We start from the raw sequence: 25,257 nt of genomic DNA, 5'->3' as shown, positions 1-25,257 counted from the left end.
TCGTTGGCTCCCAAATTCGACAGGGTTATGGTGGCGTCCTCTGTTAGTTCCTCCGTCAACTTCGCCTGGTAAGTTCCTGTTTCGTGCTAGACTTTCCCTTCGCTGTTTTTCCTGAGTCTAATGGCCTGGCTCCTTTGTGAGCAGGAGGTTCGTCCGAGGTGAGAAATGCAGCTATGGCTTGCCTGTCAAGTAATGACACACTTTCCCTTTGTTCAATCTTTTCATTTCCAGTTCTCTGGTTTTTGTTGGTGGAACCTAATCCTCGTTCTGTTTGTCTTTGTGCAGGTGGAGCCGCTCGTTGGTCTTGATGCCTGGACTTTCGGCTACCCCCAACCATATACGGGTAGAATCGTTCTGTTGTTGTAGTTTGCTTGTCTGGGTTTTCCGACTTGTAGGGTCTGTTTGTTCTTCGTTGGCCTTGTGCCGCTGTCTGTTCCCGGTTCTTTGGTTATTAGGCTTGGTGGTTGATTTAGGAAACGAGTTAGGACTCTATGTGGTTGGCTTCTGTTTGTAGTTGGGTCAGTTCCCACGTCTGCGAACTGGGTTCGGTCTTGTAATTTTTGAGCAAAGAATGTGAATATATATATGGACTTTGGATGATTGTATTTGTAACCCTATGAATTTGTGCTGAAATAAAATTTGAATCGCTCTCGTAGTTTTACATACTTGTTATGATTATATATGCCTGAACGTTTTGGTTGTGCGGCTTGTACTGGACGTTGTTACTCTTCATCCGATTTGAATATCTTTTCATTCTAGTTCAGAACCTGTAGTGGTATATTAACAATGTTCACATCATAAAATAAAAATAAAAATTACACAGCATTGAGGACGCTGTAGGATTATACGTGCACTGAACAATGATTATATTCTTTTTCTTTTAATTTCTTTTACACAGTTGAACCCGTATTGGGCTTGTTTCTCTCCTTTTGTAGCACTCTTCTCAAACAGTTTGATAACTGTTGTTAGTTTGTGTTGTTGGTTATATCAGTTATTTCATATATGGAACTTCTTCATAACTAGCTAGCACATTTTTCTTTACATGCATTTACAACAGTAATATAACTGTTTGGAAATAAACGATTCTAACTAATTACTATTGTTCCTAATTAAAAGTCATTACATTATTCTTAGGAATTTTAACAAGAAAATAAAAATAAAAATAAAGACAGATATACTATCCTCCAGCGAGCTATGTTCTCTGTCCTTTTTAGAAACCATGTCAACCTTGCTTCCGTCTTTGCCCTGTTAGCCAGATGCTCCTGCATCAACATACATGTTAGTGGATGCATGTAGATAGAAACACTACCAGGCTTGGAACGTGTGACTTCTGTGGAGACTTTTAATGTTAGCGGATGCCAGAAGCTCCAGAGCATACCAGGGTTGGGGCAACTCACAAACCTCCAAACACTATATGTTGGCGATTTTTGTGAGATACAAGGTGTGGAAGAACATTTGACTTCTTTGGAGGTATTGAATGTTAGGGGATGCAAGAAGCTCGAAAGTATAACAGGCTTGGGGCTGCTCATAAAGCTCCAAACACTAGATGTTAGTGGATGCAGTGAGATACATACACTGTCAGGTTTGGAACATTTGACTTCTTTGAACACGTTGAATGTTAGTGGATGCAAGAAGTTGCAAAGCATACCAGGGTTGGGGCAGCTCACAAAGCTTAAAATATTAAATGTCACTATATGCTATGAGATAAGAGAGTTGCGAGGTGTGGAACATCTGATGTCTTTGGAGACGTTGAATGTTAGTGAGTGCGATAAGCTTTAGAGAATACTAGAGTTGGGGCAACTTACAAAGCTCCAGATACTTGATGTCAGTGGATGTTGTGATTTACTAAAGCTTCAAGGTTTGGAGCATTTGACTTCTTTGAGTACGTTGAATGTTTGTCAATACAATGAGATACGAGGGCTGCCTGGTGTGGAACATTTGACTTCTTTGGAGAGGTTGGATGTTGGATGCGTGAAGCTGCAGAGGATGCCAAGGTTTCGTTTGGTTGTTTGTTTGGCAGTATTGTAGTCAAAAGAGAAGTCATGCATATCAGAGTACTTGTGCTGAGCACAGAAAAGGTCACCACAATGGCACTTAAAGTTCGTCAGCCCCACCCGCCTATTGTGATTCTCAATTGTCTGGTGTCGTTTAGATACGAAGGATTCCTATTTTTTCTCTCTTTTTTGGTTTTTTTAATTAATAGCGTATGTGTAATGATCTGGAAATGTTTATCTTTCTATGATGTTTTTGTGCTTACAAGTAAGTACTTAGGACTAGACAAAATTTTGAAACAAGATGTGGATGATGTGGATTTTGTTATAGACCACAATTATAGATTGGAGAAATTATTAGATAGGCTTTTGTAGTCATAGATTGGGAAAGAAGAATGGATATTTGGATATTAATGAAAATATGTTTGTTTGTTTGTTTTTGTTTTTTTTTTCTTTCTTTCTTTCTTTTCTTTTTGAGAAACTGGATCAATGGATATTATAACTTCTTTTTATTTAATGAAAATATATTTTTTTTTCTTCTTGAAAAAATATATTTAAAGCTAAAATGGAAATGTAAAAACACATAAAGCAAAATAAAAAATTCAATAGTTAACAACTAAGGATAATCTTTTCCTTCGAAATGCAAAATATTTTGCAAAAGGCCATTAATTTTCATGTTAAGCAAATTGATGATATACAATCTTTTCCAATTATTTTTCTGTTAAAAAAAATTATAAAATTATTTAAATACTTTAAAATTTAGTTATTGTAATGGTATATTAAAGTGTTTGTTACTGGTTTGATATACCTTTAATTGATAAATATATTAAATATTTAAATTTATATGGTTTATAACATAATAATAATGATATAGTTTTATAATTTTATATAGTTATTTTCTGTTTTAGTTTATGTTATTTTTACTACTAAAGTCTATAAAGGTATATTTCTTCTACTCAAAATAAATCACTAACATTCATGTAGATCACTTAATTCTTCATTCATATTCATCATTTAGATTCCTCTTAAGGTGGTCTTGTTTGCATTTGTAGGTTGCACCTAACTACTTTACCTTATTCTCTTCCTTGTTCAATATTCCTCTTGCTAAAACTAGTCTCTCTCCCTATTGTTGGACTATACTATTTGATAGTAACAAAAAAGGTGATAAACTATATTAATATTTTTTTGTATTTGTACTAATAGAATGCTTTACAATTTAATATGGAGAAAATATTATCACATAATAAGAAATAAATAAATAATATAAATTTGAGATATATAAATATGTTTATTTATTTGTAAATAATTTTCTATATATATAAAAAATTGTTATATATTTCCGGAAGGACAATGTAATATATGGATGGATCACATATATTATACAGTACCCTTCAGAAATCTATAACAATATGAATCATTATGGAAGTTTCCAATCACTCATATATAAACAGAAATTAATAAAAATAACTTATTTTTATTATTATTATTTCATTCATTTAAATAAAATTTAATAACTATAAATAATTAAAACATAAAATTCTGTATTTATAAATATCTAACTTATTATAATTCCAAAACATAAAATCTCACCGCACAAATTTAGATGTATAAAGATGGGCTAACAACTTAAAAAAAATAGAAATAAAAAAGCAAAAAATTGCAATAATTGGTTTAGCGAATAATTCCACTACCACTCCCTTCTACATCTATTAAATGAAACTATGATGCTCCACATACCCATAACGCATCACATATAGATACTAAAAACCATCAAAAATGCTCACAGATCAACTTCCTCGGGAAACAATAAAACAATACTCATATAGTATAGGGGCATTCATACGCATTTGTATAATGGAAAGGTCAAAAAATTGTAATAATTGGTTTAGCAAATAATTCCTATACCACTCCCTTTTGCATCCATGAAATGAAATGAAACCGTGATGCGCCACATACCCCTAATGCATTACATATAGATAGTGAATACCATCGACTGCTCACACATCAACTTCCTCATGAAACAACATATAGATACTTTATACCACCGAGACTGCTCACACATCAACTCCTTCATGAAACAACATATAGATACCGAATACCATCGAGACTCCTCACAGATCAAATTCCTCATGAAACAATACCTCTATAGTATAGGGCCATTCATATGCATTTATATAGGCAATTATGTTATATTATTAATATATAATTAAATATTAGTGTTTGTTATATTACTCTTATGAAATCATTAAATATTATTAGGGATAGAAAATTTAAAGTGCAAAATTTTTTCACAGTGTAAATTTTTTCAAGTATTTGCTATTTAAGAGATGTGATCTTTTTTATTTTTGATAAATTGGTGGTTTAGAGATGTGATTTTTTTATTCTTGATAAATTGGTGGTTTATATATATATATTATTTATTGCAATACACTTGTTCAATTATTTTTATAAGGCTTTATGATTTAATATTTACTTGTAACTATTTAAGTTACGACAATGGCCATGGAGTAAAGAGTAAGTTTGAATAATTGACTGAGAATTGTAAATATTTGTGTGCAATAATAAACAAAATTTTATATTTTTAGAAATATTATGGGAACCAACAGATGAGTAGTTGGATTTTGAGGAGTTGGGGTGTTCTGTTGTCACTAACTATTAAAGTGGTTGGAGTTCTAGATTATAAACAAGTAAAGGTGGTAGTTGTCATAGTTACAACCTCCCAAGATACCCTAAGATTACAAGAGTAATGATCACCACCAAACAAACAATGTAACTGGAGATCACTTTTATGCTAGATTGGGAGAGAGGTAGCATAGCAGGAGGGAAATGGAATGTTGGATATGAAGAAATAAATATACCTGTAAAAATCCTAGGTACAACAGAGGAAAACACATACATTGGTAAATGCAGGACATTGCTAAAGTTTGTGGAGAAGAAGAAAAATGCAAACAAATGAAGACATGTTATTAATAGTAGACAAGTGCACGCTTGGTGGGAATTGGTGTGGTTGCAATTCTCTAGTTAGGAGGAATGTGTTTGGTTCATACTATATTTTGAAGAGTTCATAATAACCAGATAATTAAAAATATTACTATAGTCATTGTGTTATGAGGAATTGTTGGTTTGAAGTATGTATTAACTAGTGATATAGCATGTGGGTGTTTTTACCAATAATGAACAATGAACATAACATTTAGGAAAGAAAGAAAGATAATATAACTAGCATGCAATAGAAAACATATAGTAATTTCCATGAATGGAAGTAACTTTGAAAATAAACAAAGCATGATTGCATGTATGTTTTCAAAGTAGACAAAGAAAAGATGTATATAAATCATATGGTGATATAGGGCATAGTTATATACGTATAAATTCTATGAAAGAGGCTACAATTCAAGAATGATTATTTAGAAAATTTCTAAATATGGTAGTATTTTGGAAAAAAATATTGCTTATTGGTTTAGTATCTTGAGCACTGAAAAGTAGAATTTTAGTAAATTACTTTTCTTACAGGATATCTTACACTCATACAAAATAATTTAAACATGTTTACATAAGTAGGTTTAGGATGCTTCTAAGCTAGTATGGAGGGAAACAATCATTATTAACTTCGAAGTGCATGCAACACATAGTTGACATGTGAAAAACTCTTAGAAGGTAGTTATAGAACCTATTTTCATATGTATTCTATAACTACCCCTTGTATAAAGTTTGTTGGAAAGAATTATGGGCCTTGACTTCAATCAAGTGTATAATGGAAGGAAACCAAGACAATATGGAATAAAGTGAGTATATGTTTTCAAAACAAGGAATTCTGGAATCAATTAAAAGGAATAAGTATACATATTGGGGATGAAGATCACGTTGAAATAGCCATAGAATTAAAAAAAATTATAGACACTAAATGTGCATGTACAAAGTAATATATTCAGGTTACTTTCTTCACAAATACACAATAATCAAGCATAAATTGTCAGTTTAGGAACCCTAGTCACATAGAAAATATGAGAGCATACTATTCTAGTGTATGAACATGTCCAAAATGAGTTTGTTAAGCATACTCTAGAGTCAAATTGGACAAGTTTTCCAAAAGGCAAAGTATCAAGTTAAGAAAAATGAATCCTTCAAGTAAGGACATAACTCGACACCAAGTATGCAAAACCCTATACAATAGAATATGTAAAGAAGAAATTGTGGTCATCATTAGTTAGCGTCATCCTCGATATAATTTAAAGAGACGTGGAAGAGAAGTAGTGTTAAGAAGTCTTACCTAGAAAGGTAAAATTAATGTACTATGTTGAGAAACTTTGAGTTGAGGTCTGGAAATCAAACCTATTACAAAGAAATAATAGGACTCTTGTTAGTACCCTCACCATAATACCTAAATTCATAAAACAAACTCTTTAACTAAAAGACTTGACATTTTTTTTTACCTTGAGGGTATCCAACCAACCACGATTGTTAATGAATTGTTGAAAACATATGGGTAGTTAGCAATATGAGAATACATTGAAGGTTCTAACCTCTAATCCATAAAAAAGAGATTCTTAGATATAAAAGCCTTTCCCCTAGAATATGTTAGCAATAATAAAGAACCTAAGTATTCAGGAATCAAAGAAGAGCGAGACACACACACATTTGATACTTGGTAAAAAATTCTTCGCATCCACGTTAAGATTTAACACCAAACTGACGAGGGTTTTTCTTCAATAAGTGTTGGCTTAATTTAAAAACCTAAGAAGAAGAGAAACATCAAACCCTCATCTTCATTTTAATCAAAACCTTGATAGGAATCAAACAAGAAAATCCCTCTCAACAATTAAACGACAAATGAAATAGCTAAATCATACCTCAATCCAAAGCTAAAAGATAAGAATAAGATTTTGGCAACTTTCGATAATGTTGATTGGTAGGGTTCTTGTGAAAACTCCTAGAATGACTTGGAAACCTCGAATAAATTACTAACCAACAAAAGGTTTTTGAATGGTTCCTTAAAGAATCTTCAAATCCCCAAATAAATTATTGGTTAGAAAGGTGTTTTCGAAAATCTCCTAGAAGGACCTACATAAGCAAAATAAATTGTTAGTTAAGTTTCCTTCTCACAAACATAATAATAAATTAAAATTTTCAAGTTCAACTCTCGTAAAACCTCAATGACATATTTAAGAGAATCACTGTGAAAATTTCAAATGAAAATATGGTAATCCCTTGATAACATATTAAGAATAAGGCTTATCAAAATTTTATGTTTGAATATGGTAAACCCTAGATAGCATAATCATCAAAAGACTTTAAATGATTGCTTACCTGCCACTTGTAGCTCGAGGCAATGCCATAGGGCAGGTTTGAAACCATACTCATTGTTGAAACGTAAGCCTCATCAAACACTAGGAAATTGAATATCAGTGTTCAATCCCTAACCCATCATTGAGAAGTTCTATGTTTGAAGAGAATGAGAACAATGTCAAATGAAAATTCTATCACGGTAGCCAATAAAATAGGTATGAATCATCAAGCCATCAAATCCATCTAAATTCCTTGGATCATCTAAGTCATATGTCTATGACCCCATCACATGGATGGGTCCAAGTGATGAACTACATGAGCGACATGTAACCAAGGATCCACCCATCACGAATTCTTAGTGTGACCCAAGGAGGGGGTAATAAATAACTTGTTATATTAAAAAATAAGCATGAGTATAGAAAATTCCTTGGACTATGGAAAAGGTTTGCACGTCATATGATATGAGGGCTCAACGATTTATATGAGGCCTATGCATGATTAGTGGTAAAAATGTCTCAAGTTTGAGTAGTCGTGAGGTGAATACAATGCAGTTATTTCACAAAACCCAATCATTTTTTTTCTCAAGATAAACTATGCATCGACGTGATGGAGACATTTTTGATAGACAAGGACTTCTTAAGTGTTGTGGAACGAGAGTTTAAGCGCTTGAGTATCATTCCTTTTCTCTCATATAGCTATATGTGTGTAATTTGGAAAGTAAATTATGATAGAAAGAGTGCCCCTATATCCATGATGTCATTTGAAACCACACATATGAACATAGATATGGATTTATTTACTCTATGTGATATTGGGAAGATTTGTTTAACCAACATTACAACTAAGTATTAGAAAGTAGATGAAATAGATAAGGATCTTATAAAATAGTAGATATGTCTGTTTAGTAAAAGGAGAAATCTGTTTGGAAAATGAACTTCAGTACATATTGCCATTGTTAACATGCCAATATTAAATTGAGTAGATATGAGAAAAAAAAGTATTATGTAAATTTGGAGGTACATTACATGTGGTATTAGAGGTGTACGTTACAACATTAAGGCCTGTGATTGAGATCAACTATATAATTTATCAAAGTAAATTTTTTATCTTACACAGTAAGGAATAAGGTAAACAACGGTCATGATAGAACCATCTTCAATACTTTTCGAGGGAGAGAAACTTTAGGTACAAATAGGTGGTGAGGAATCATCACATATAGTAGATTTGTTAGATATTGTGAAAGCGAAACTAGAAAACATTAAAGAAAATACTAAAAAACTATTGAAATCCAGTGTTGATTAGGAAACAATTATTAAGAGTGTAACAAAGAAGAAGAATAAGAAAATATCATAACAAATATTAGATAATGGAGATAAATAGGAACCCCTTAAAATGAATGATCATGATAGTATAGACGAGAGTTAATCTCTCAAACCAAAAAATAAAAGGGAACTATATGAAGAGGGAATTGATCATAGTTCAACCAAAATTCCACTAATAACACCTAATCAAGTGAAGAAACATAAAATATAAATGTAGGAAGAATTTAAGAATATTAGGCCTCTCGTATTTGATGGTGAATTGAAGGAGGCAACTAAAGCGTGCTTGTTAAACATGAATAAATACTTGACAAATATCCCAGTAATCTAAGAGATAAACTGGCCACTTATCAACTACAAGGTAAGGCATCCCTATGATGGGATGAGATTAGGAATATCAATAATATAGAAGATAATGCTATGAGTTGGGAGGATTTTTGAAAACACTTCAAAGGAAAATATATGACAGAAAGGTATTATGATGGTAGATCTAAAGACTTTTATGAGCTGAAGCCTGGTCAAACTACTATGAATGGGGTCACTAAATTCACCCATATCTAGCAATATGTACCATACATTTGTGAGGAGAAAGCTAGAATTCAACAATTTATCAGTTGTTTACCCCTTTCCTTCAAAGAGAAGTTGGAGTATGACAACTCCAAGAAAATGGATGAAACTATCTGAAAGGCCAAAATATGTTACCAAAAATATAAACAAAGAAATGATAAAACCCTCAAAAAATAAGAAAAAATGATAGATACATGCAAGGAAATAAAGGGTTCAAATCCTCTTCCTTTAGTATTCTATCAAAAATCATGAAAACAAAAATTTCAATAGGAATAATAACTAGCATTAGACTCAGTTGCAAACAATATCCAAACTAGTTGATCTAAATTCTAAAAGAGCCAGTGAGAAGGAAAGAGAACCATTGCAATATTGGGGCCATGAGGAGCCTCATCTACCTCGAAATTTCTCATATAATGTTAAATTTAAACAAGCGTTACATAATGTATAAGAAGTTTCCAAGGTAAATGATGTGGCTAGGAGTATTCCCAGAATTAGTGTACTCTTTGAGGATCGATAAGTTGAACATAAATCCACTATGATCAAAATATAAGGTAATATTCTAAACCAAGTTGTTTCAATTCTAATAGACCCATGAGTTAGTTTAATTTATGTTAGTCGAAAAATAGTAGACAAATGCAAGATACAAATGGTAAAACTGAAAAATTCTTGGTTGGTATAACTAACAGTTTTTACTAAAAGGAAGGTTACCAATTTGGTTAGGGATTTTCCTATAAATTTTAATGGACTACAAACATAAATGAACTTGAATATCCTACCTCTAGGATCGTATTATGTCTTAGTGGTATGGATTGGCTAGAAAGTGATAGAGAAATTATTAATTTATTGGAAAACACTATTACTTTTACCAATGATGAGGGAGTAGTACAAATTGCTAGAGGCATACTGAGACCAATCTAAATAATAAATATACTATCCTTGAAATTAAAAAGATATGAAAGGAAGGGGTGTAAACTGTTTGCAATTCAAGCAAAAGATTAAACACAGGAAAGCAAAGTAAAGACTTTGGATGACTTTGCAGTGGTGTAATAATTCAAGGATGTTTTCCTAGATGAAATTCTTGGGTTGCCACCAAAAAGAGACATTAATTTTGCCATTGAGTTAGTGCATAGGGAGACACCAATGTCAATGGACCCTTATAAGATGAGTTTTCAAAAGTTGACAAAGTTAAAAATGCAGCTTTAGTAATTATTGGAAAAGGGATATATAAAACTAAGTGTGTCACCTTGCGGAGCACTGGTACTATTTCTAAGGAAGAAGGATGGTATTTTTAGGTTATGTACTAATTATAAATAGTTGAAAAAGTTGAAAATAAAAAATAAATACCCACTACCTAGAATTGATGACATGTTTCATCAGGTAAGGGGAACAACAAGCTTCTTTAAAATAGAATTGAGATCTCGTTACCACAAAATCAAAATTAAAGATGAGGATATTCATATGAATACTTTAGTAACAATATATGGCAATTATGAGTTTGTTTTTCTTCCTTCTGGTTTCATAAACACCCCAACCAGATTCATGTGTCCAATGAATAGTGTTTTCATCTAGTACTTAGATAATGTTTTATTGATATTCATCGATCACATTATGGTTTATTTTAAAACACTAGAAGAGAATGAATAAAGCTAAGGAAGAGCGTTGCAAACACTCGTAGAGAATCAACTATACACAAAATTTAGTAACTATGAATTTTACTAAGATCAGATTTAGTATTTGGGACATGTAATATTGAAATAGGGAGTTGCAGTATACCCTAAAAAGGTCAGGGAAATGATCAATTGATTTGTTCCTAAATATATAGTTGACATTAGATCCTTTATCAAAATAACATGTTATTACCATATATTCATTAAATGTTTCTCAAATTTCGCATACCTTATAACATCTTTAGAGAAAAAAGGATTCAAATTTATATGGACCCAAAGGTGTCATGAAAGCTTTTATTGGTTGAAATATTTACTAATATTCTTAGCTCCCATACTTAATATTCTTAATCCCAATATTGATTATACAATGTGGATAGATGCTTTTTTGGAAGGTTTACATGAATTGTTAATGCAAGATAACCGTGTTATAGCTTATGAATCTAGGAAGCTAAAGGATCATGAAAATAATTATGTTGTTTATGACTTAGAATTAGCCGTAGTAACACATGATTTAAAAATGTGGTGGCACTACCTTTTGGGAAATAAATTCACGTTATTAATTTATCATATCAGCCTAAAACGTTTATTTAGTTAATAAGATTTAAATGGAAGGAAAGCAATGTGAATGGCCTTCATTAGTGAATTCAATTTTGAAATCAAACACATCAAGGGAAAATAAATAAATAAATTGTATATGCATTAAGTAGAATTTTAAATTAGATTTGCGGGAGCTTTGCTTGTAGCACTAAAACAAACCTTAATTAACATATCAATACCAAAACCTTAGAATATCATGAACACCAAAAAATAAAATGAACTGATTCAGTAGAAGGATCAGAGTAAGATTTGAATAATGATAGTTTTTTACTTTCAAAAATAAAATTTATATCGCTATTTGTGAATAGAATTAAACAACTGATCTCACATGAACATCATAAAAATCCTTTTTCATCTCATCCACTCTATCAAAAGCTTATAAGAACACTTAGAAAAGGGTTTTATTGGTCAAGGATGAAATCATAAGTGGTTGAAGAGTTAGCAAAATGTCTGAAGTGTTAAAAAGTTAAGGTGGAGTGCCAAAATCGTATTGGGTTATTAAATCCCTTACCTATTCTAGAGTGAAAATGGGAAATTATCTCCTCATATTTTATTATATGGTTACTCAGAACTAGAACACATCGTGGTTTTATCATGGTTGTAATTGATAAACTGAGTAAGACAGTCATTTGCTGCAAGTGCAATAAACATTCAAAGTTGTTCACATAGCTGATATTTTTATGGAGATATTCAAACATCATGGGGTACGAAAATGTCATTTCTGACAAAGATGCAACATTCACATCAAATTTTTGGAAGGTACCTATCATAGGATTAAGTACACAATTGAATTTTAGTACTACTTACCATCCCCAAACTAATGGACAGTGTAAAAGAAGCAACCATATCCTTGAAGACATGATTCGCATATATGTAATAGATCAACCCAGTAAATTGGACGACTACTTACATTTGGTTGAATTTGTAGATAATGATAGTTATGAGTAATCTCTTAAGATGAGTCCTTTTGAAATCCTTTACTGTCGAAAATGTGATACTCCATTGAGTTGGAGTCAACCAAAGGAAACACTGGTTTTGGGACCTAATCTCTTAAGATATATGGAACAAGTGGATATAAAGGGAAAACACAATTAAGAAACAACTCAGGATAAGAAAAAAGTTTATGCAGATCAGAAAGGAATTCACAAGGAATACAACATAGGAGAGCATTTTTATATAAAATTCAAACCAAAGAAGAGCACATTAGGGATAAGAACTTGTGCTAAATTGGCACTCAAGTTCTATGGGCGATTTGAAATACTAATCAAAGTAGTACCAATGGTCTACCAAATAGCAATATCGTCCCATATAAAAGTGCATAATATATTTCATGTAACACTCTTAATGAAATATATTCATGATCCAACTAATATCATTGATTAGGATGTGATATAGGTTGAATTGGAAGCAAAGTTCCAGGTTGAAACGTAGTAAATTTTAGACCATAGGGAAACTTTACTTTGAAATGGATCCATTGTCTAGGTTACTTATCATGGACACTTCTTGGGCATTGATTAGTGGGGGGATTTGGTAGAAAGATTGGAGTAGGTTTTTACTCTTGCCTCATCTTCCCTTCTAGTGGTTAACCTTGTATTCTAGTCACATGGGTTATCCTCTATTGGCCGCTAGGCTTTCAGTATGGCACTACATGGAAAATCCTAATTTTGAGTACGTGGTCCCGCTTCCCAAAGCCATATACATCACTCCCCTTTCACTCATTACAACCCCATTCACTATATTTCCCATCCAGGTCTAAATTTGTCCATTAGGTCCACAAGGAGTTAGCCTCCCCCTCGCCCGTCCACACCGTGGGGCAGGTCCTAGAACAATTCCATGGAGGTTGATGCAGCTAAAAAGAAACGAAAAGGCATATTTGGCCACTCTCAATAGGAAATTGTACCATAAAGTTCAAAATATGGTTGGGTCGTACAAATTTAGCACATGGGCAAAAGCCAAGCATGATCTCTACCCCTTTATCCATGGTCCTCATACTGGTTCCTATGGGCCCTAAATGACCCCGCTAGATCATTAAGAAACTTGTGATAGTAGCGACCCCTGGTGTACAATGAACTGCCCCACCTAAACAGGGCATCTACTATTGTATCCTACGCATCTGATCTCATCCCCTGGAGCCTTGAGTAATGATAAAGAAAAATTAAAAAAAGGAAAAAGGCATATGAAGAAGGGTGGAAAGAAAAAGTCCGAAGTAAGTCATGTACCATGATTTCTCCCTCTTACACTCATATACACAAGTGTGGGCTTCCCTACATTATCTACCCTTGTACCATGACATGTGGCCCAAAGATTCCCCTTTACCCTCACTCTATTCCATAACTATATCGTAGCCCACCTACCATTTCATGTATGTACCATTGAAATGTCACCCCCTTTAGAGGATGAAACCACCTAATAGGGTCCTTGGTGAGCCCCCTTTTTGAGCTTGGACACACATGTACATGCCAAAGCCCACTATGGAAGGGCATGCCATTATGAAGTGTCCACTTGTGTTTCATGATTTGTAAGATCTTTTACTTGATTACTCTAATGATTTGTTGTGCTCGAAGGTGGTGGGATGTATTGCATCTTATGTAGGATTACAGATGGGTCTCCATTTGGCATTTGGTCTCCCTATGTGAGGTCCAAGCCCTCCAAAGGGTCACAATGGTACTTGTAGGGTGAGGATAGAGAGCCATGGGCCTCCAGCATAACAAAGAGCACTTCATGGATATCCAAAATCATTCATTGATTGCTTGTGTTCCACCTTTTGGATGAGGATGATGCACCTGAATGACCATGCCCAACCGAATTCACTCTTGTACCACACACTTGGTAGAGGTTCCAGGGTCTAGATGAGGATGTGTCTCACCGCAGAAAACAAATGAAGGGATTATGTCATCATCCTAGCCCTTATAGATTGTTTATGGGCATTATCGATCCACTTGGAGACCATGAGGATGCCATTGTGCCCCCACACCCACTTGGGGACACCATCTGTGACTTGCTTGGGCATCAAGGTCCAACCCCTTATTCACTATGACTGGAGCCTATTCTCTCACCTTGGCACCCTTTGGAATCCACTAGGCCTTCTCAATGGCCCAAAGACTTATTATGTTTACTATTTTTCCCTCTTGTAAGGCTTATATTACTATTTTGGAGTTATCTTGGTGGGCTTGTCACCAAGTTATATCACTATTGTACATTATTTTATTACTTTGGGACTAAATTAGGCAAATTAGGACATTCAAATCCCCTATTGGATTGTATAAATAGATGAGAGGCTCATTCTTTCCTCTTATCATCACTTGGATTTGGATCAATTGTTTCTTCTAGAAATTTTGCTAGGCCTTTTGATGGATGAATTGGAGATCTAATGCATTTCGATGTTTGGAATAACTTAATTCTTTTTCTTGGCCCTTTGATTTCTTTGCATTTTGATGTTTGGAATAATTTCATTATACTTGTGAGTACCTTTTTCATGCTTATTTGTAATTTTGTCTCATAAAATTTTTGATGGAATATTTTCGTTCATAAAGCTAGTGCAACTGCTCTTTATGCGAAGTTGTTGGGCTTGTCTTTGTGAGTGATTTTTTGTATGATCATTTTAAGTATGGTGAATTATTGTCCTAGAAGCACATGGATGTTCACGAATTTCCTTTATAAGTAATCATTTGCAATGTCAAGAAGTGTAAATTTCCCTTTGTAACCTAGTTGTTTCTTAGACCATACGCAGTTGCTGGGGAACTCCTTGGTTGGAATAAATCCTACCTAAACATTAATTTCATTTGACTCCATTCTCCCAATTGGCTAGGCACTAGTCTAGTCTGAGGTGATCACCAAACGAATATCTTTTACACCTCCTTTCCCTCTTTTATCAGCCCTAACCTAGAGGGCCATCTAGGCATCACATGAATTCTATTGTAGCCATAAAAAAATGATGAAAATGGGTCTAGAGCTACGCTAGTGAGTCCTCTAGAGTTCCTCCAAATTTGAGGTTATTTCGACAGTGGAATACCGAGATATCCCAAGCCCTAGCTCGGAAAACATTTCACTTGTTTTCTTTGATTAGTGGCTTCATTAAGGATCATTGGATTCACATTTCAAGATAAATCTTATCCCTTTGATCCTCTTCTCATCCCTAACTTGGTCAAGTCCATTAGTGTGTTGATCAACCCAAAACTCTTGACCTTATTTGGGCCCGCTAGGGCTTCTTTGTGGTCCTGCAACCTTGCAACTCCAATTCCACAAGGAATACTTAGAAACCTTATCCTTCTAAGACTCTTAGGTTTAGGGCACCTCATATCAAGAAAATACATTTCAACCCTAGGTCTAGGCATCCCCTTAGCCCTTCTAAGATATCCATCTAGCTTTCTTATATAGCAAGGAAGCCCATTATCCAAGCCTCTCTTGTGAATAGGCCTCAGGAATCACCTCACATCCTATCATTGATCCATCTATTCTAGTGATTCCTCTCATATTGCGAATCCTCCCATTGATGAAAGTCTGTAAAGAAAAGGAAGCTTTAGTTAAGGTGATAGTGGGCTTTCGCTCAATTTTTTCCCCTTTACGTAGTAGTTTCTCTATAGGATCCCCTCCTAGGACCCCTAGTAGCTTGAGCGGTAACAAGTTTTATAGAGGAAGCTTTGGTGTTGTAATCCTAGCTGACACTTACACCAACATGCATGTTTGAGTTATCATTAGTTATGTCTTAGTCTAGCAGTCGTAATTAAGGTGGAGTGTTAAAGGTAGCTAATTACTTTTGCATGGAGAATTGTCTAAATTTAGAGAGTCGGTTAATTGAGTTTAGTGAGTGTTAGTTCTAGCTCTGTCTTATTTTAGGTAAAGTCAAATCTAGTGTGTGGTTACATGCTAAGTTATTTGGAGTGAGTTACTAGTAAAAAAGGTTTAAAGACCCCTCATCAGATTCATGTAATCATCAAATTTTTTGTGATCAATGTTGCAATTTGTGTTATTGGGCATCTGTAAGTTTTGTATCTTTCCTCCTCTACCTTTCTCACACAAATAATTATAAAAAACAATAATAAGAAATGCAAACTTAGATGATACAACAACTTTTAAACCTATAAACGCTAGCACATTTATTACCCAACACTCATTTTTGTAATTCAAAAGTAACATAATATTAATGAGTTATAATCTCATTTCATCATAAGGAAGCCAACGACCTCAAGTACCATAACAATATTCGATTGTATGTATAATAACAAAAAGCTAAAATTGAAGTATTCAAGAATAACATAATATTAATGAGTTATAATCTCATTTCATGGTAAGGAAGCCAACAAACTCAAGTACCATAACAATATTCGATTTTATGTATAATAAGAAAAAGCTAAAACTGAAGTATAAAAGCTCATAAAATAAAATAAAAATTTCAATATTAACGAGGAAGAATAATCTAGAATAAAAAATATTTTGAAAATTTTCATGGTAAGTAGATTGAAAAAATTTATAAAATTATTTAAATTTTTAAAATTCATTTATTTTAATGATATATTAAATTTATTGTTACTTATTTTATATATATTTATTTTATAAATATATTTAATTATAATAATAATGATATATTTTATAATTACAATGATGCTAATATTTAATTATAATAATAATGATATAGTTTTATAATTACAATGATACTAAACATTTGATGTTTAAATTTATAAAAATGTATGTTTTCTATTGAAATTAAATTGGGTAAAATCATGTTAATGTGTCTCATTATATGGCGAAAGAAAAAAAGTACTCAAATAAAAAAAGATAAAAAAAATAATATAAAAATATCAATTAAATGAGTTGAGTTTCATACTTGTTAATTATAAAAAATAAATGCTCAATTTGTAACAAAGCTAACTCACAATAAATTTTGGTAAAAGCTATAGTGAACTTATTTAATCCGTTTAGAAAATATAAATAATGTTATAAAAAGTAAATACTAAATTTGCAAATAAGTCAACTGATAGTAAATATTGGTAAAAGCTATGGTAAATCACTCACAAAATATAAATAACTTGATGTAAAGTTAAATGAAATGCTAAAACTCTTTAAATATATATATAAAAATAGAAGTAGAATTTCTAAACAAATAATATTATATATTATATTTTGAATAATATAAAATACGTTATTATAATCATAATTAAAAGCTGTATTATAAAAAAATATAAAATATATTTTTAAAAAATTCAAAAAATAATTTTAACATTTTGTTATATGCTATTTTCAAATTTCTATTAAAAAAAATGATTTTATAAACTTGAAAGGGTAGTTTCTTGGGTCGTGGATTTATATATACAAAAATATGATCATTTTTACTAGTATTTTAATAATAATTAAAAAATATGCTTACTTTTTATTTTTAAATTTGTTTAGCAATCTTTAGAATGTTTACAACACATCTCTTAAAGAAATTGGAATTAAAAAACATAAATCAATAGAGAAATGGGGGGTCGCGGTTTTGTCACTGCTTAAAAATATATGTAAAATATTAATGATACCTTTTAAAGAAAATGAATAAATTAGATAAAAATTATATATTAAATTTTAGAAAAAATATGACATGAAATTGAATTTAAATTGACATGTTTTGTCTTCTTTTACAACCACCTAGTTTTTGATGATTTTGTGAATTTAAGAGTAACATTCCAACTCCATTTATTTTTATAAAACTTCTTTGCCACAAAAAGGGAAAAAGTGCTACACATTAACATGCTTTTACCCAATTATTAATACTCACTTATTCATTTCGATCACTTAAATGCTTCACTTAAATGCTTCACTTATAGTGATCATTTAGATTCTTTTCAAGGTGGTCTTCTTTCCATTTGCACCGAACTTTTCTACCCCATTCTCTTTCTCTTCCAATATTCTTTTTGATAAAACTAATCTCTTCTTAATATTAGATTATATGATGATGATGATGATAATAATAATAATAATAATAATAATAATAATAATAAGTTAAAATTTATTAATAATGGTTTATATTTATACTAATAAAAAACTTTATAATTTAATAAAAATAAATTTTACCATATAATAAAAAACAAATAACATAAATATAGACAAATCATAAATAATTATTATATATATTTATTTATTTGTAAATATAATTTCAAATATAATTTTTTCAATATTTTTTTTAATATTATATTATTGGTTTAAACAACCTTGAATAATTTTAACTATGAATATTTAAAATTTAAAATTTCTTATTTATAAAGATTTAAATTATTATATAATTCCAAAATCCAAAATCTCATAATGCAAATTGAAATTCAGAAAGATACTCTAACAACTCATAGAAATAATAAAAAGGTCAAAAACCTTAATAATTAGTTTATATTCTTACATAGCAAATAATTCCCATACCACTCTCTTTGGCATCTATTAAATGAACCCATGATTAATCACACATAGATATTATTATAACCTCTTGTTCTTTAATACATTGGTGATTTGTTCACCTCAACTTCCCTTTTTTTCAATGCTATATTGTATGCTATAGACACGTTTTAGCGTGTAAGGTATATATATTATCATTTCTCAATTTTTTTTATAGTAATTATTATATATTACATTTCTTTTATTTTTAATTGGTGTAATAATTAATATGTATTATAATTTTTTTACTTTATTTTAAAATATGTGTAGTTTTCTTACTATTTGTAAAATACATCGTTTTTATTCTTTATTTTGGGGAAGGCTATATATATGTAAAATACATTGTTTTTATTCTTTATTTTGTCTAAGGGTGTATATTAGGATGGTGTTCTATATATTAAATACTTATTTTAGATATAGAGATAAATAAGTATTTATTTAGAATTTTAAATAATTAATTTGTTTATTTTCGGTTTTTTTTTCAATAATAAGTTGGTATGTATATTATCGTAACGTAATGTGATGTATGCATATTTATAATTTGAGATGGGCTGTTACAATATTTTTATGTGTAATTTGAGATTGGATGTTAAAAAACATTTTTGTGTAATTTGAGATTGGATGTTACAAAAACATTTTTGTGTAATTTGAGATGGGATGTTACACTATTTTTGTGTGTAATTTGAGATTGGATGTTACAAAAATATTTTTGTGTAATTTGAGATCGGATATTACACTATTTTTGTGTGTAATTTGAGATTGGATGTTACACTATTTTTGTGTGTAATTTGAGATTGAATGTTACAATATTTTTGCACTATTTTTGTGTGTAATTTGAGATTGGATGTTACAAAAATATTTTTGTGTAATTTGAGATCGGATATTACACTATTTTTGTGTGTAATTTGAGATTGGATGTTACACTATTTTTGTGTGTAATTTGAGATTGAATGTTACAACATTTTTGTGTGTAATTTGAGATTGAATGTTATTTGTAATTTGAGATTGGATGTTACAATATTTTTTTGTGTAATTTGAGATTGGATGTTACACTATTTTTGTGTGTAATTTGAGATTGGATGTTACAATATTTTTGTGTAATTTGAGATTGGATGTTACAATATTTTTGTGTGTAATTTGAGATTGGATGTTACAATATTTTTGTCAATTTTGTTTAGAATCTTGATAAGATAGGTTGGAATCGAAACTATGTAAATTAAAAAATCTAATGAGGAAGAGATATTTGTCAATTTTGTCTAAAATATTGATAAGGTTTGTTAGAATTACAGCTTTAGGTTATATAAATTACAAAATTTATTGACAAAAGGAATTTTCAAGAGAAAGGAATTCTTATGTAATTTAAAAAATGAAAAATTTCACATTTTACATATATATATAGAAATTAACCATTAATCTATAAAACACTAAATACAAAAAAAATCTCTCAAAATCTAACAATTAAAATTGTAATTTTAAACTATGTAAATTACAATTAAAATTACAACTTTAAGCTATATAAATTACAAAATCTATTGATAATTTTTTTTCAAAACATTAAATCTATTTATAAATTTTATATAATTTTAAAAATAAAAATTTTCACATATTTTATATATATATATATATATATATATATATATATATATATATATATATTAAAATATGTATATTTTTATATAATTTTAAAAATAAAAATTTTCATATATATATATATATATATATATATATTAAAATGTGTATATATATATATATATATATTAAAATATGTATATATATATATATATATATATATATATGAAATAAATTGGTGCTTTGCAAAGGCACTCTACTCGATGTGAAATCACCCGTTCAATTACCCGTTCAATTCCTCACCCAAATCGAGATAATATATTGAATTTACCCGTTCAATTCCTTACCCAAATCGAGATAATATATTGAATATAATAATAATATAGTCCACCCAATCTTAGAAAAAAAAAAATCAAATTAACCGTTATAAAAATTCTAAAATCAATTAACAATTCTAAAATCGTGGTGCTAATAGATAGAAACTGTTTATTTTTTTTAAAGCTAACATTAATGCTAACATTATACAGCTTGAGTGGGCCTAATGGTTAAGAGCATGTGTTTCCTCCTAAGAGGTCACAGGTTCAAAACCAGAGGGGGGTAGAGTATGTATGCCTTCGTAGACTTAGCAGTCAAATCGCTGCGCGGAGGTGGGTCCCTTGTTCCATAAACAAGGGGGTCTCATACACCAATTTGGTGTCTGGCTTGGCTGTGACCTTAAAAATCGATATTATTATTATTATTATCAATTCTCACTCCAATGGACTCTAACTCTTTCTCCTCCTCTTTTTTTTAATCAAATTTAAAAATATAACTAATAAAAGCTAAACACAAATCAACCGATCTCCTCTTTTCTTTTTTTAAATCAAATTTAAACATTTAACTAATAAAATCGAAACACAAATCAACCATTCTCCACTCATAAAGTTTATAACTTTATATATATAACCATATTGTTCTTAAAAAAACGTTTCTAAGAGATTACACAGCTGCTTAATGATAAGCCCACTCAATATCCATGACATCATTGTTTTGGCAAGGAGATAGGAAAACTCGCACTGATACTAATCTATATACCATTGAGTACATCGCAATGATTTGGATTTACCGCCATTTCCAACCATCATAAATTAATATATTCAAGTTATGGTGAGGCAGTTTTGTATTTTTTCTTAAGCTAACATTAATGGAGTATTTGAACCCCATGATCCATCATGAGGAGCCTTAACATGACACTGAATCCAAAACTCTCTAAATAACTAATAGCGAGTCTAATCCAAATTGTTATTCAACGTTTAATATTGCAGTACGTGATATAAAGACTATTGAATCTGAATTGGTTTAAAATCTGCCAGACCCTATATTACTAGGAGTAGCCTTAAATGCTACGTAACAGCGGGCATATTAGACCCTAACTGATCAAATAACTCTAGGATAGGCAGCGTAATTGCAATATAAGACGATGTATTCTTAATTTTTATTTTTAAGAATGGGATGATAAATTATTTTTAACAAAAGTATGATTTTTGTTTACTGTTTTTTTCTTTTCTTCAATTTCAAATAAAAAAATATGATTAAAAAAATCAAAACAATTATGCAGGTTACAAAAGTGTCATGCTGTATGTGATGGTTATTTGAATTAAATAATAAAATGTTTTAAGCATTAAAAGAACTAGCAACTTCCCAGGAGGAAAGTTGTAAAAGACAGTTGTTGGAAATGCAACCCTAACTACCTCCCCTAAGTGTGAGGCTCCAAGAAAAAAGAGTGAGGGGAGGAAAAGTCGTGCTGAAAAGTCAGACGGTAAGAGAATGAAATGCTAACTCTGGTGATGACCAGATAGCGTGCACATTGTGTGCAACGAACTTGCAGAGGATAGTGACCTTGCAAGTAAGCTCGGAGGGAGATAGTGACCTTGCAAGTAAGCTCTAAGGGAGATAATGACCTTGCAAGTAAGCTCGGAGGGAGATACAGTCGAGAAAGACGTATCTCATGGTTGGGTGGAACAAAAGACAGATGATAACGAAGGAGAACCTCCATAAAGGTGCACTACTTTCTTAGCAAGAGTCAGGTAAGCGGACTATCCTGGGAATTGTAGTTGCTGAAACAAATTGATTTGGTACTTATTGTGCTAGTAAACAGTTAAGAGCTGTAGTTTTTATCTGGAAATTGTGGCTGCAAAATAAAATGAATAGGTATTTATTGTGCTAGTAAACAGTTAAGAGCTGTAATTCTTATCTATAGTTGAAACTGTTAACATTAGAATTATTACAGTTACAAATGAAGTCTATGAGAAACGGAGTTTAAATATTAAATGGAATTTGGAACTTTAACCTTTTTGAAGGCATTCAAATGGTTCTAATGTACAGGGGAAAAAAAAAAACAACTTTAGTGATGGCCCTAACGTGCATGCTACCTGTTGTAATAAGCTTTTATAACAAAACTCTAATACACAGGGACATTACTGTTCCGCCAACTCCTTATATATCGGAATGCCAGAGTTTGGTTTCAAGCCGACTCGCTTATTTGAGTGTGATATCATACCTAGCTGAAAATGCATGTAGCACCCTATGCAGTATAGGAGGGGAGAGCGGCCGTAAGATTGGGACATCTGTTGAAATTATTCAAAAAGGGAAACTGGGACGCCTATATATAATTTAATGTTTATTATAAAAATCATGTGAGCATGACAAGTTTGTTATAGACTATTACGAATAAAACCAGAAAGACATCAATACTGTTCCGTAGTGATAAACCCCAATTTGTAACTAGGTTCTAAGTCCCAAATGAAACTCAGAATATTAAACAAAAAAAGACTCGTTGCTATGAAAAACAAGAATGCCACTAAAATTATAGTAAGTCTTCCTTACAGGAAGAAAAAACAGTAACTGTTTGGAACAAACCGATAACACGGCAAACGCGGGAGTAAAATGACGCATTGGTAGAATTCATGTATAGAAGCGGCAAATGGTTGCCTGCCTTAGTTACAAAACTTACATACAACTCGCTTGGAATAACAGAAAACAACTACAACTTCAAGTAAGGAAGGCAGTTAAACTCTGGAACGATAGTCCATCCCGCTTCAGAGACAATCAATAATTACAGAACCAGCTTAATCACAGTCGCAGAAAGGCAACAAAATTATATACCTAAGCAAGAATGATTGCAGGAAAAATAACTATATAGGGACGAACAGAAGTATGCATTCAAACTGCGATATCAATCCCAGCACAATTCTAGACAGCAGAGGAAAAAAAGATTTTATGGAGACAACTGAAATCCAGGGTAACTATTAGGAAAACACATGGCCCTTCATAAATAAAGGTGAACATTTTGAGCTTTGAGTTTTAGCAAATAGTGAATAGTAACCCAGAATGGCTAGGCCATGGCTGATGTTAAATTACAAACTTATGAGCAGTAAGAGGAAATTACTCCGATGTGGCCTCCAAACACAGGACCACAGGGAGCCCTCAGCATACAACAGGAAAACCCTACCCTAACACTATCAAGGCCTATGCTTGAGAATACAAAGCTATAATAACAAAGAAGAAACTGTATTTCCAAAACTGGAGTGAAATTTCTAGAAAGCTTTAGGGTTCTTCCATGCCCTCGGCACAAACTTTCAATTTCATAGAATGCTTACCCGAGACAAAACGCCCAACAATGATTCGGGTGAAGGGTTACATACTTGGAAGCTTCTAGAAACCCCAGCTCCATCTCTTTTTTTTCCTGCAAGTGGAAGTCGAGATTATCGATCGGTGCATAGAAAGCGAGCTGTGTAAACAAAAATAACGATAAGCACTAAAAACCAAATGGGAAGGAGCATAAACCTGGTATGTTGCAGAGCAAACCAAGCATCAAAGGAAGCCTTGGCTCCGCACTCATAACCCTCACGGGTTGCCATCCATCAACACTGAGTGCTAGCAGTTCAAAGGAAAAACAAACAAACAGACTCAATCATAAAAGAGCAGAGGTAAGAATGATGTGCATCCACGGTAAGGCGGTAGAAAGGCCTCCCGGAAGGAGCCTGGCCGTTGGATTGGCCTCTCTATTCCTCCTCCGTTGATGAGGTGAGGAATCCAAGGTTGCAGTCACCCAAGTTCCATCTGCCCGTGCCACGTCAAACAGGACAGAGCAAGGATTAAATGCCAGTAGAGAACGATAAAACCATAAACATATCGGAATGTGATACATGCAATGTGGGAGGAACGGAAGAATTAAAGTGCAGTAATTATAGCTGTCAGTAATAGGTGTCAAGCACAAATGCTCATGGAGACATTAGTTTTAGTATTAGTTTGAAAACAGAACCTAGCCAAGTTCAAGGGTTTAGTACGGCTGCAAGGTATTTGCTACACATTCGAAACTGTGTAACTAAAACATGGTAAGACTTCAGGTTTAATTCTGAGTAAGAAATTTATATCGGATAAGTTAAGTGCTTGTACTCTTTATAATTTTTTTTTTTTACTGTATACTTATGTAACTATCGGAGTGTCACACTGCAGCACTCCACGGATTTGATTTTAGCGACTAGTTTTCTGATATTTAATATTTATGTGGTTATTTTTTTTAACATTGGTATGCAAGGAATGACGGGTCGGTGGAAAATTCTCTCACACTCATATTAACTTCCACTGACCTCAACCCTACGGGCAACCAATAAATTCCATGCTATTGGGTATTTAATGTCTCTAAGACCATATCTGATAGGACCGCATGCCATGCTAACCATATAAAAACCTCAAACCATGCATAGCATCCGGAGGCGCATCAGAGATGTGACGAGCTGCATGACACACCATGTTTTTCGATGGTCCCATTTTTCCGAGCAGGCGGAACCTGGAATTAATGATGCAATAAATATTTTTGGC

General features: G+C 32.0%; 1 protein-coding gene across 1 annotated transcript in view; it reads right to left on the bottom strand.

Annotated features, from left to right (window-relative positions):
* The window catches only part of LOC149236829 (plasma membrane ATPase 4-like), a 35,454-nt gene extending 10,977 nt beyond the window's left edge, over window positions 1-24,477 (bottom strand). Inside the window, exons 1-2 of the mRNA XM_089461630.1 lie at window positions 24,220-24,477; window positions 24,033-24,118 (exon numbers count right to left, since the gene is read on the bottom strand). Coding sequence (XP_089317756.1) covers window positions 24,033-24,118; window positions 24,220-24,274 — 141 coding nt within the window. The 5' untranslated portion in view covers window positions 24,275-24,477. The remainder of the gene's footprint in view (window positions 1-24,032; window positions 24,119-24,219) is intronic.
* Window positions 24,478-25,257: the final 780 nt, after the last annotated feature.

The sequence above is a fragment of the Pinus tabuliformis genome, chromosome 8 (assembly GCF_031772625.1).
Source record: "Pinus tabuliformis cultivar Carrire ecotype Pingquan chromosome 8, CPIR1, whole genome shotgun sequence".
Classification (NCBI taxonomy): domain Eukaryota; kingdom Viridiplantae; phylum Streptophyta; class Pinopsida; order Pinales; family Pinaceae; genus Pinus; species Pinus tabuliformis.
This window is presented reverse-complemented; position numbering and strand designations above follow the sequence as displayed.